The sequence below is a fragment of the Eleutherodactylus coqui genome, chromosome 5 (assembly GCF_035609145.1).
Source record: "Eleutherodactylus coqui strain aEleCoq1 chromosome 5, aEleCoq1.hap1, whole genome shotgun sequence".
Lineage (NCBI taxonomy): Eukaryota > Metazoa > Chordata > Amphibia > Anura > Eleutherodactylidae > Eleutherodactylus > Eleutherodactylus coqui.
The window spans coordinates 115,279,955-115,294,121 of record NC_089841.1 but is presented as its reverse complement, the minus strand read 5'-3'; the positions used below and the strand labels follow the sequence as shown (position 1 = coordinate 115,294,121).

Sequence of the window (14,167 nt, the reverse complement as noted above, 5' to 3'; positions counted from 1 at the left end):
ATATCTGTCTGAGATGTAACCATGCCAAGTTTTGCAGCAAAACAACTCCTTCCCCCTTTTTTTTTAACAAAGCGTGTATAATGTTTAAAATCTTGGTAAATTTTTAAAAAAGGAAAACAATTTTTACATTGACAGAAGTATTCTTACCCTGAACTCAGTACGTAGTTGATGTACCTTTGGGAGCAATTACAGCATCCAGTCGTCTTTGGTATGAAGCCACAAAATTTGCACACCTGGACATGGGGTTTTGTTTTGCTATTTTCCTCTACAAATCCTCTCAAGCTCAAAGTTAGGGCACTGGCTGCACCATTAAAGGACATTCTCAGAGTTGTCCCTAAGCCACTCCTGTGTTATCTTGGCTGTGTGCTTAGGGTCATTGTCTTGTTGGAAGGAACTATCTGCCCAGTGTGAGGTCTCTTGCCCTCTTTTCATTAAGAATATCTCTGCACTTTGCTCCATTTCTATTAACCCTGCCCAATCTCCCTGTCCCCGCCGCTGAATAACATCCCCACAGCATGATGCTGCCACCACTCTGCTTCACTGTAGAGATGGTATTGAGTCGGTGATGAGCAATGCATGGCTTCTTCCAGACATAATTCTTAGAATTGAGGCCAAAAGTTCTGTCTTGTTTTATCAGATCAGAGAACCCTGTTTCTCACAGTCAGAATCTTTTAAGTGCTTTTTCGCAAACTTCAGTTGAGCTTTCATGTGTCTTTTTTACTGAGAAGAGGTTTCTTTTTGACCACCCTGCCATAAAACCAAGATTAGTAGAGTACTATAGTGATAGTTTACCTTCTGGAAGTTTCCCCCATCTGCAAACAGGATCTTTGGAGCTCAAACAGGATGAGCATTGGGTTTTGGTCACCTCTCTTACCAAGGCCCTTATCCCCCAATTACTTAGTTTGGTGAGTTGGCCAGCTCTAGGAAGAGTCCTGATTGTTCAAATCTTCCTCCCTTTAAGAATCAGAGGCCACTATGTTCTGGGGAACTATCAGTGCAGCAGAAATTTTTGTAGCTTTCTTCAGATTTGTGCCTTCAGACAAACCTGACTCTGAGCTCTACAGGCAGTTCTTTTCTCCTTATGGCTTTGTTTTAGCTCTGATATGTATTGTGAGCTGGGAGACCTTATATAAACTGAAGTGTATCTTTTAAAATGATGCCCAATCAACTGAATTTACGACAGGTGACTCCGATCAAGGCATAGAAACATCCCCTAGATAATCAAGAGTCCGAATACTTATGTCAAAGCATAATGTTCGTTTTTCATTTTGAAAAAATGACCCAGATTTCTAACATTGTGTTTTCACTTTGTCATTATGGGTATTGAGTGCAGAATGATGGGGAAAAACAAGGCCACATCATAACAAAATGTAAAAAAAAAAAGTGAAAGTGTCTGAAGACTTTCTGGTCACACTGTAACTGAGAGCGTACACGTTATTACTGAATTAATGTAATTAACATAAACCTATCAATCTCAGGTCCCACACAATCATACCGCCTCAAACCATTTTTGACTCTTGCTGTGCGCTAACTGCTGGTCATCACATAGCCACCTCTATATCGTCCATCGTACATAATAAGGGTTGTCCTTAAGGGTTACATGTTTAAACTAAATAGTTTGGGATGTGTCTCTTGCCATTACTAGTAATGTTCAAAAATGGCACAGTATGAGAACTGCATGTTTGGTGCCAAGAATGAGACAATCCCGGAAATCCTTTCCTGATCAAATATTTGAGAAATTTTTTTTATTTTTTTTTTACTTAAGACCACATCTAATTCTCTTGAAACTAAATACAGTATCTATAGTTCCTGTAAGGAGCACTCTAAGGGTGTAATCACTTAAAGCTGATTTGCTGCACATTTCTCCCTTTAATTCAGATTAAAGAAGTGAAATCTGGGAATCTGTACCAAAATCTACAACCAAATAAGCAGCAAGTCAGCTGCCCTAATAAATGGTTTTGAAACTCTCTGCATTCTCTTTTTTTTGCTGAACAGTATATTTTGCACACTTTCCATTTAATCCAGTTGCTACAGGTGTCACTCAAAGGTCCCACAACTCACATCTACCACTTCTTATGATTTGTAGAAGAAGGAGATTAGCGCTCCAATGTGAGGTGGAGAAAATGGCAGGGTAAAGAAAAATAAACGGAAATCCAATTGGACTCACCCCAGACGTACCGGACCCTGTGTAAGGTCACGGTGCGTCTAATGATCCTGGCAGGCAGTAATATCCACGGTCAGAGCTATGATGTCATCAAGGGGTCCTGATCGCTGGTCTAAATGACATCCCAATGGGGGAGAGCATCGCAGGGTGACTCTAGGTAGAATATATACCAGAGGCAGCAAAGGCAATAGACAACAATTTAGAAAAAACCCCCGTGCTCCAGTGATCGGATAGGCGAAATGAGAAGGCAGAAGGAACTTACTTAGCAGGGGTGTCAGTGCAAATGACACCCCTGAAAATCCAGGTCAGCTCGTAGAAATAAGGCTTGTCCAGGTTATGACGTTTATAAAGGTTCTTTATTCACAGGGTGCAACGCGTTTCGGTTGAAACATCAGCCTTTATCAAGCTTCTTATGATTTGCTAGAAACGTTGACAGCAGTTTTTTTGACAGTCTACTTTGATGATTCTGTCAATCCAGTTTGTCAGGATAAAATAATGGCTTTCAAAAGGTTCCATTGGTGTTATATTTTGGGTCCATTTAATATAATTTTTTTATATCCAGGTTTATATATTTTTTCTGATCGGTAAAATGTTTTTATTAAATATATTTGAAATAAAATTCATTGAAGCTAGAAACCACATGACAACTGGCTTATTATGTAACTATTATTATGTAACGTGGTAGTTGATTAACACACGTCCATTATAAGTATGTAATTCATATAATGTACACTACCGTTCAAAAGTTTGGGGTCACCCAAACAATTTTGTGTTTTCCATGAAAAGTCACACTTATTCCCCACCATGCGTTGTGAAATGAATAGACAATAGAGCCAAGACATTGACAAGGTTAGAAATAATGATTTGTATTTGAAATAACATTATTTTTACATCAAACTTTGCTTTCGTCAAAGAATCCTCCTTTTGCAGCAATTCCAGCATTGCACACCTTTGACATTCTAGCTGTTAATTTGTTGAGGTAAGCTTGTGAAACTGCACCCCACGCTTCTAGAAGCATCTCCCACAAGTTGGATTGGTTGGATGGGCACTTCTGGCGTACCATACGGTCAAGCTGCTGCCACAACAGCTCAATGGGGTTCAGATCTGGTGACTGCGCTGGCCACTCCATTACCCATAGAATACCAGCTGCCTGCTTCTGCTGTAAATAGTTCTTGCACAATTTGGAGGTGTGTTTAGGGTCATTGTCCTGTTGTAGGATGAAATTGGTTCCAATCAAGCACTGTCCACTGGGTATGGCATGGCGTTGCAAAATGGAGTGATAGCCTTCCTTATTCAGAATCCCTTTTACCCTGTACAAATCTCCCACCTTACCAGCACCAAAGCAACCCCAGACCATCACATTACCTCCACCATGCTTAACAGATGGCGTCAGGCATTCTTCCAGCATCTTTTCAGTTGTTCTGCGTCTCACAAACGTTCTTCTTTGTGATCCAAACACCTCAAACTTGGATTCATCCGTCCACAACACTTTTTTCCAGTCTTCCTCTGTCCAATGTCTGTGTTCTTTTGCCCATCTTAATCTTTTTCTTTTATTGGCCAGTCTCAGATATGGCTTTTTCTTTGCCACTCTGCCCTGAAGCCCAAAATCCCGCAGCCGCCTCTTCACTGTAGATGTTGACACTGGTGTTTTGCGGGTACTATTTAATGAAGATGCCAGTTGGGTACCTGTGAGGCGTCTGTTTCTCAAACTAGAGACTCTAATGTGCTTATCTTCTTGCTTAGTTGTGCAACGCGGCCTCCCACTTCTTTTTCTACTCTGGTTAGAGCCTGTTTGTGCTGTCCTCTGAAGGGAGTAGTACACACCGTTGTAGGACATCTTCAATTTCTTAGCAATTTCTCGCATGGAATAGCCTTCATTTCTAAGAACAAGAATAGACTGTCGAGTTTCAGATGACAGTTCTCTTTTTCTGGCCATTTTGAGCGTTTAATTGACCCCACAAATGTGATGCTCCAGAAACTCAATCTGCTCACAGGAAGGTCAGTTTTGTAGCTTCTGTAACGAGCTAGACTGTTTTCAGATGTGTGAACATGATTGCACAAGGGTTTTCTAATCATCAATTAGCCTTCTGAGCCAATGAGCAAACACATTGTACCATTAGAACACTGGAGTGATAGTTGCTGGAAAGGGGCTTCTATTCACCTTTGTAGATTTTGCACAAAAAACCAGACATTTGCAGCTAGAATAGTCATTTACCACATTAGCAATGTATAGAGTGCATTTGTTTAAAGTTAGGACTAGTTTAAAGTTATCTTCATTGAAAAGTACAGTGCTTTTCCTTCAAAAATAAGGACATTTCAATGTGACCCCAAACTTTTGAACGGTAGTGTATGTTATTCATTGCATGTACATATAAAATATAAGCGCTTGAGGCTTCTTTGTTGTTTGCTTCTTTTATCCAGATGACCTCAACATCCCGAATAATGAGTGGCTCTAAGCCCATGTTTAAAAAAATATTCGGGTTAATATTAAAATCATCTGTTCATAACATGAAAAAGATGTCAAGTTTCTATCATAACTGCGACACCAGGATAATTCAAGAGGTCTGCTTGGTTCTCAAGGCTTGCAAACTAAAAAAAAATGTATGAATGTACACATTTGGACCTTTATATAATCAATGTCATTGCTTACTTCATCAGCTTGACAGATGTTACATTGATTGGAGCATTTTTTAACACTGGTTGTAAACGAATCACAAAAAAAGTCATACAAGTCCAAAGACACAAGGGCAAGTACAAACACCAATATTCAGCAGCTTCCAGAAACGCAAAATGCTATATGTTAGGAGATAGCACAAGTGCAAAACATTGATGAGCAACCATTCAAGCACATGCCATACATTAGTATTATACTTGCACACAGATAAGGCTTTTATAGGGAGCAGTAAATGGTGCACTACACAGATATGTGTAGTGCACCATTTAGGCTTATAGCCCATTAGGGTTTTTTTTTTTTTGTTTTTTTTTACATTGGTTGTAGCAGTATGATAATAGTAAGGAAACAGAAATGTTCCCCTTGCTTCCTATGTGTCATAAAAAAACAGTAATAGTTACATAATAAGTGTGTTATATCTTAGTATTGACTTTCACTTTTAACAACTGTTGAACAAATGATTGGTCATCCAATAGCTGTTTCCTCTGCCACCCCCATACACATGAATGTTTGACTCTGCCAAATGTTTGTGTTTAGGGAGTAGAGCTGCAGGTAGAAAGGCCACCTGCAGACGGCCGGGTCAGATCCCGCTGTGAGAATTCTCGCAGCAGGATGCAGTCCCGTGCCCCTGCAGAGGCCTGCGGCTCACCCGCTCCCGGCGTCTTCATTCTTTGCTACGCGCCGGCCAGCCGGCACATGTGCAGAGAATAGCCGGCCCGTCACCACTGCCATTTCTGTGCGGGCCTCTGCGATCCTAATGCAATCCTATGGCAGCGCCCACAGGCGGAAATTCAGCAGGAAATCCCACCGTGGAATTTCCGCCCGTGTTCAGAGGGTCAAAGGTTTGGAGCTGGCCTATCTCCCGAGGAACAGAGGGATTGCAGGTTGAAATTCAACACCCCTGATCCATCCTTCCACCAATGTCATGTTTTATGCAGCTGGTCTTGCTCTGACAGGTACATGCACAGAGGATCTGTACTTCTGTACATGCACCTGCAGTAGGACAAGCAACACAGAAAGAACAATCTGCCATCCCCCACACTGCAGGAAGAGGCTATAAGGTACCCAGTGCTGTTTGGATAGTGGCACTGGGAAGGCTGCCCAGATGTGCCGAGGAAGGGATGCCTGGTGCCTGTACGGGAGAAGGAACCAGGCACCAGCCCTGACAGATGGGCGTGTGTCAATATGAGGAAGCAGAATGATGCATAGGAGGAGGATAATAGCTGTTCACTAGCGTAGCAGTCATTCATAGTCTATGGAGGGCATAGAATCTGTGGTCTCTAGGGGTTTCCTCTGTAGTTTACAGTTGCAGCTATAACTGGTGACAGTCGGTGGCTCTCTCTCCTAGTCACCTTAGGGAAACTGTTAGGGGACCAAGATGATTGTGGGTGTAGTGGCCGAAGTTTAGCATTGATGGTGTGTGGGAGAAGGATACAGGCAAGGAGGTTATGGGAGACGTACCAGGAGCAGCACAAGTAGTCTATTAACAAGAAATACAGGATGTGAACAAACAGTGCACAGTATGTTCCTCAGAATGAATATGAGAGTAGAAAATCAAGAATGGATAGATTTACTACAGTACTGTGTGATGATTTATGACTATTTTGAAATTTGACTTTTGTCTCAGACAACCCCTTTAAGTGCCCCTTTAGGGTTTTTTCAGCAGTTTTTTTTTACACATATTGTAAATAAATTCCTCTTGATGACATAATTACTGAAGATGATAGAATACGCTCTTTACTCCAGAGGTGCACTCCTCACGAAGCAACAGTTGTAAGGTGCAGATTTGGATTTCTAAAGTATCCATATCTAGTTTGTAACGTTGTCCTAAAGAAGTTACAGAGACATGAGCTTTCACGAATTCTCTACTGAACGGTCTTGTTGTAAGATATAAGTAAGGAAATAACTTCCAGCGCACGTCTTATAGCTGCATCATGCCCTGTCTTTGATTTATTCACTGTAAGATGATGGAAATCTAGAAAATAGCAAAAAAAGTCCTGAGAAATGTATTGTTGTCCATTACAGACAGGAATCAGCTGTATCAGTTGCAGCACTACAGTCCCACCTTGTATATTAAGTGTTCAGTGGTTTGTACTGGTAAGGAATCCTATGGATGTTTGCATTCTTTTAGAGAGATCTATCTGATGCTGGAAACATGTGGCTTTTATTTTCCTTTTGTGGCTGCTAAACACAAGTAAGCCCAGAGCAGTGAAATCTTCAGCTCCCCGGAGAGTCAGCGGAGAGTTATGTATCAAAGTAATAACTGAACAATTTATTGTTCCATATGTTTAATAACAGAGACTTAAGTAGGAAAGGAATACTTGGACGGCGCATTGCTCCATGGTATATCATGATTTACTGTAAGTTACATTTGTAAAAACAAATCCATATATGTAGCTTAAATACTGATCACAACTTCACATTTTCTCCAGACTGCTTCCATTATATGGATTAAAAGATCTTCTTTCTGCTAGAATCGATAAATTAAAATATCACAAAATAATTAACAAAGCTTGATTATGCGTTTTACTTTATTATTTTTATTCATTAACTTTAGAAATACAGTGAAACTTCTTCAAACGATCACTTCTTTGAGCAGACCACCCCCTTATCCAGACCATATACTTTGCATACTGGCCATCTTCTATGAGAGAAGATCACGCTGAGAATGGCATAAGGGGCCGTCACTGTAACCAATGTGGCGTCCCACAACACACTCGCATATGCGCAGGAACGACTCTCCTACCATAAGAGATGATAACATTCCTCTCTGTTCGAGTCCAACTGTACATGTGCGGGAGTTTTATGTCTCATCGCGAGATCATGCTGTATAGAGCAGTCGTTAAAGAGTGCATTACCTCCATCACCATCACTACGGTAACCCGATGGTGATGGGTAAACATCCACTGTACTTGTCCTAAATTTCAATATCTGGCCAATCTCAGCGTGATCTACATATCATATAAACAGGTGGTATACCCAGTTCTCTCATGTAAATCGAGATCGTTACCCCTAAACAGCTACCAATGGAGAATAGATACTCGCACCATTGATTAGTTTGCAAACTATTGTGTATTCTAACCTCTTAATGTGCATTACTTATTGCAAATCTGAATCGTAGCTTTACACAAATATCGCAAAGATGTCAAAAGTGTTCCACACCACCTCCAGTCCAACATCGGTTCTCAAAAAGATGAAAGCAACCATGTAAAATCAACCACATCAAATGTGTCAAAGTCCCTATTGGACTGTAGCCGACAAATAACGTTCATATTATAGAAAAGGCAAAGGATTGTATTCCAAGTTAAAGGGGTTGTCTCGCGCCGAAACGGGTTTTTTTTTTCTTTCTGCATAGGCCCCCCGTTCAGCGCAGGACAAGCCCAAGGGATGTGTTGAAATTAAAAAAAATATTTTACTTACCCGAATCCCCTCTCTGCAACTTCTTCCTTCTTTTCCTCCAAGATGGCCGCCAGGACCTTCACCCACGATGCACCGCGGGTCTTCTCCCATGGTGCACCGGGGGCTCTGTGTGGTCCATTGCCGATTCCAGCCTCCTGATTGGCTGGAATCGGCACACGTCATGGGGCGGAGCTACACGATGATGCGTAGAAGGGGCGGGGCCAGAACGCCGCTCGTGCCCGGACCGACCAGAATGGAGAAGACCCTTCTGCGCAAGCGCGTCTAATCGGGCGATTAGACGCTGAAATTAGACGGAGCCATGGAGACGGGGACGCCAGCAACGGAGTGGATAAGTGAATAACTTCTGTATGGCTCATATTTAATGCACGGTGTATATTACAAAGTGCATTAATATGGCCATACAGAAGTGCTTAACCCCACTTGCTTTCGCGAGACAACCCCTTTAAGGCCCCTCGGCTGCAGTGTGTCAAGGTCATATATCCATTTAAGTTCAAGGAATTTCAGCTGTTTTTCCCTGTCACCACCCCGTACTTTTAAGGGCACTGAATCAATGACCCCGAATTTTAATTGACTGACCGTGTGTCCTGCCTCCACAAAGTGTTTCGTTACTGGCACATCTGTCCCCCCAGTCCTGATGGTACTTTTTGAGTTTGGGCATCTTATTTCTAACCACCACTGTCGTTTTGCCAATGTACAGTAGTCCGCACGGACACGTAATCTTAGAGATTGCAAAGGTTTGAAGGCACGTATATCTGTGTTTAATATGATACATTTTGCCAGTGTGCGGATGTGTAAACTTGTCTCCTTTCGTCAAATTATGGCACTATGCACATCCCAAGCATGGGAAGTCACCTGTTTTCACAGGGGCCAATGTGCGTTGTGTCATAACAGTTCTAAATTTTTTGTATATTGTGGACTAACTTGTCCTTCAAATTCAGTCCACGGCGATAGGCCATTAGAGGTGGTTGTCTAAATTCTACAATCTCCAGATGACAACGGGTTAGTATGGACCAATGTTTAACTAAAATGTGTCTGATTCTTCGGCTATGTAGACTAAAGAACGAGACAAAAGGAATACGAGTTAGAGCCTTCTTATTTGTCTTGGGTGTTCGAAGTGTCTTACGATCAATATCACGTGCTGTCTTTCTAACTGTCTCCACATGTTCTATCGGGTAACCCCTAGAGCAATATCTATCACACATAGCTGTCAGCCATTCGTCAACATGTTCCTCATCTACATACGCGACATTGTGCTATTTTTCTACAATAGTTTTGGCATGTCTCTATGATATGTTAAAAGTTAGTTGTAAGTGTGGCTACTCTTTAAAGAATAAGCACACTTTAACAAAACTTTTAACATGTCAAGGAGACATTTTAGAAGTTTTGATTGGTTGGGGTCTAGATGCTGAGACTCCCATATATTGCTTAAATGCTACTCGGCAAAAAGTCTATGAGCCTATCTTCAACTGCCGGGGAAGATGATCAGAGAGGCTGGGGCATAGTGCTTGACTGAGCACCGTTTTGGTTCAGCAATCAGTGGGTACCTCAGTGTTTGGACCTCCACTGGTCAAAATATCTGACATGTTTCTCTTGCATGTCAAAAGTTTTGTGAAAATGCAGTTACTCTTTGATGTCACCAATGCTTTTATAGATTGGCAGATGATTATACTGAGAGAACAGAGTCACCTACAGATTGTGGAACCTGTTGCTAAGCAGCAGCTCCAGCACTTATGTGTTCTATCTAGAAAGTACAACCTTTAATAATAAGTCTTTATTGAAACTTAAGAACTCCCTATTAAATAATTACAATGGGAAACTCAAGTTTTTATCTTTGTTTTCTTTCAACCTTTCACTGTTAGGTTTTTCTCCGTAGATATTTGCTATATTGGCTGATGGCAGCCCTGCCTGTTGAGCAGTGTTTGATTAGAAGTGTGCAATGGTCACTGACATTTCACACAAACTTGTGGTTATGTGATAGCCAGTGAAAGTGCAAATCACTTTATTTAAAGTGCTGGTCACTAGGAGTCTCTCATCCTTCTAATTTGCCTGTTGTCATGTGAAATTTGTCTCTAGTAACAGAGACACCAGAATGGATTACAGGAAGTGGAGGTGAGTTTTTGGCTCATGCTGCCCTTAGATGTCTATGGAGACGAGAAGGAGAGAGTAGCAGAGATACACGAAATGTAGAGGGATTCCAAGTCACCATGGCAGTTTCTTCAGGAAATCTAGCTTCTTTATTTGTACCAATACAGATTCAGAAGAGTAATCTCATATTCTGAATTGTGAACACAAAAGGCATACACTTTTTATACAACTTGAACAATAGAAATTCCTTTCTTATCTATATATATGCCGGTTGGTCATATTTCGCCGCATTGCTATGCAGGCATAGTAAAGTTTTCTTCATACAAGCTGCTGTCTCATTTCCTCACCCTTAAATAGGCATACCTTCGTCCTCCATTTTATGGCATCTGCCATTTTACTTGTGTTAACTATTTCCTATCCAAATCTCAGCTACCATATTTCATTGTTGCTGCAGCTAATAGTGTTCACTTTCTCACGGGTACTGAAATTAAATTTACATCTGCTGCTCACTACAGCTCTATAATGTCCTCCTTGCTGATGTTACTTATGAGAAATAAAGGCAGAATATATCCTGCTTTCCTATATGTGCAGTGTATGGAGCCATTATAGCACCTAGTCTACATCCACTAGCTATTGGATCAGTGAAAAATCCACAAGTACTGAAATAATGGCCAGAAATACTGACAATCTTCTTGTACATGCACGGTTGATTATGCTGAATAGTCTGGTACACTTAGTTTCTTGGTAAATTCTGTATGTAAGGGCTCATTCACATGGGCGTATGAGTACAATGCTGCGAGTCTCGCAGCATTGTACTCGTTGCAGCCCCTATGCTCTGATGGGATTATGATGTCAGGAACATGCGCAATGTGATTTTTTTTTTCTCAAATCCTCCACTTTGAGCAAAGAGGCGGTCTATATTATATGCTGTCCATTCGCAGGCATTACAAAGAGGCAGTGTTTTATTATGCATTTCTGTATGAAATGCAGAGAAATAGAGTATGGTGCGATTTATTTTTTCTGCAGTTTTTACAGATGTCCGCTCGCAGCTCCAACGCAGGTGTGAATGGAAGAACGAAAGTTCATAGATTTTCATTGCCTCCATTCACCACGTGTTACACACAGGAAATACACTGATACATGGTGACAATACACCCATGTAAATGAGCCCTAGTAGTGATTTTGTAGTTAGACATTCATCTATCACACTGTCCTGTGCCTATTCTATATTAGTGCAATGTTTCATGATGAATTTCAGGCCGATGTTGTGATCTCATTGGTTCTGTATACTGCTCTAGTTATAAATCGACTCACCAATGCCAAGGACTGCATGTATCCAGGGTTGTGCATTTCTGTGCAGCGGTGTAGAATGATAGAGGACATTCCATCAGTAGTGATAGCCCTTCCCTAAGGAACCTTTAATCTATGTAGGGAAGGAACATTAGTCACAGGAGGCGCTGCTGCATTTTGTGAACATCAGAATCAGGACAGCAGTAACCTCAGGAAATGAGAGCAGCCTCATAAAACTCCTCAAGTGGGAAGTGTGTTGGGAAATTGTAGGACTTGATCCAGTACATTTATCTGATAAGCATCAAGGCGTGATGTTTGGAGGATATGGCAAGATTTGGTACAAGTAATGATAAAAAACTTTGTATCATCGCAGAAAAAGATAATTAAAAAATTGCAGAATTGCTACTCCTGCTGTTGCAGTGGCATACGACACACTGGTTGTGGTTGCGAAAAAACTTTCAAACTTCAGTTTTCTGCTTTTTGAATCCGCACATACAGACAGTAGTCGTCTCATTATGCCGTTCCACTGTTACCCCTCCTGAAAATGTATAAAGAAATTGATAATGGAGTGGTACCATTCCCTTTGTCACTCTGAAACTGTAACCCTGATTATAGGATGTGGGACACACCGCATGGCACATCCAGGTATCATAGATGTATTTATACTGTACATTTCCAGGAGGAATAACCTAGTAGCGACATAAGATAATTTTTTAAAGAAAATGTTTTCTAGAATTTGTGTTTTCTGGGGAATCTAACTGATTAGTGAAACAGAAGTGGAGCGCTGATAGGTCCTCTTTAATGGTCTGTAGATGAGAGTTAAAGCTTAATTTAATTTATATTTTTAATGTTTCTTTACAGATGTGTGGAAGTTATTGCAAAGGAAGGCCGAAGCCTGAAAGAGCTCTACTTAGTAACGTGCAAGATCACAGATCACGGTATCTAATTCTTTATTCCTTTTGGCAGCTGCATCCACTTAGCCACGTTTATTTATGAGCTGTTTTAAGAACATGTTCAGCTTACTGTGAAATATTGGTGACGGGCAATAAATGCAGAATTTACAGTATATTGCACCTTCCATACCTACGTAAATTGTGTGAGCTGACAAGGCTCAAGCAATTAGGAAATTAACTTGTTTAGTAATTGTTGACCTGTACACAATACCTGAATACTGATAGCGCTTACAAGTAATTACATTTTTCCGCACTGAAAATTTATTGAGCAACTAGTCAACATCTGTTGTGTACATTAATAACACAATATAATTGTCTCGTTTTCCTGTAGTGTTAATGGATCTTGTGGAGACATCAGCAAATATTGACTGTATTTTATACATTTAAGTGACGTGCATTCATTATTATCCCAGAGCTAAACATGGAGCATTCTAGGCAGTCGTTGCCTGTGTCCTTCCATTGTGTCCAGTATGTTCTCCATGCTTCATGTAAAAATAAAATTAAAAAAGGGGAAGAAAGATTGCATAAATTAATCTTTTAGACTGAAAATTAGGCACAGCTTCTATGATAAAGTCATGATTAGGATCCATCACACAATGGTCTATTGGTTTGGAGCTAGGACTCTACCTCCGACTTTTTAGCACTCCCTACAAAATAATCACTGTGAAATCGCTGACCGTAGGAAGGCATTGGGTAGCTTTTAAATCTCTTCAAGATGTCTCCAATCATGGGAGTTGCTAGGGATTTCTTTTTTAATCATTACATGCTGGGATTTCTGAGAGATTTTAACCCCTTTCGATATTCAACATAAATGTACATAATAGTGAAATAAAGCGGGCTTGGGCATTGAGCCCATTCCAGATGTAGGGAGTTCCAGCTGTGTTGCACATCTAACACCCCCTGCAGCTGCCAAGAACAGACATAACTCTAAGCTTGGCCGTTTAACCGCTTTGATGCCACTGTCAATACTGACCATGGCAACTAATTAGTTAGAGGGAGTGGGTTCTCATAGTCAGCCTTCCCCAGTGATATGATCAAGGTTTGCCAAACGCTGGTCATGGCAGCCAAAGGCCTCGTGAAAATCTCCATGACTGACAACGTGGAACATCTATGAAACATCGCATAGGATAGCATGGAGAAGCACAATGCACTGTAGTTCATAAGTATTGCAGTGTATTGTACAAGCAATCAAGGGATTGCATGTTTGAAGTCTTCGTATGGGACTAAAAAAAGTATTCCAGTTTTTAAGACTATATATGAAAAATATTAAATGTTACAAATACAATTTTCCATTTTGTAATGTAAAAAAATACAAACTATTTAAAATAATGCACTTGTTATTGATAAAGTCCAAACTATTAAACTATATCATTATTTACACGGTGATAGAATTGCCTTTTTTTTTCTTTTGAATTTCTCCCCCTTAGTAGTTTTAAGGTTTTAAATATGATATACTGTGTGTTAAATGGTAAATTTAAAAGTAAAACTTCTGCAAAAAAACAAGCTTTCTCATGGCTGTTTTAACCAAAAGTGCTTATGGCATTTGGAAAGTAGAGATGAAAAAATGACAACAAATGGAAAAAT

The 14,167-nt window shown here is 40.5% G+C and overlaps 1 protein-coding gene across 1 annotated transcript in view; it reads left to right on the top strand.

Annotated features, from left to right (window-relative positions):
- Nucleotides 1-14,167, top strand: part of FBXL17 (F-box and leucine rich repeat protein 17) — a 623,040-nt gene that overhangs the window by 372,376 nt on the left and 236,497 nt on the right. Inside the window, exon 7 of the mRNA XM_066603043.1 lies at nt 12,492-12,568. Within this exon, the coding sequence (XP_066459140.1) occupies nt 12,492-12,568 (77 nt within the window). The remainder of the gene's footprint in view (nt 1-12,491; nt 12,569-14,167) is intronic.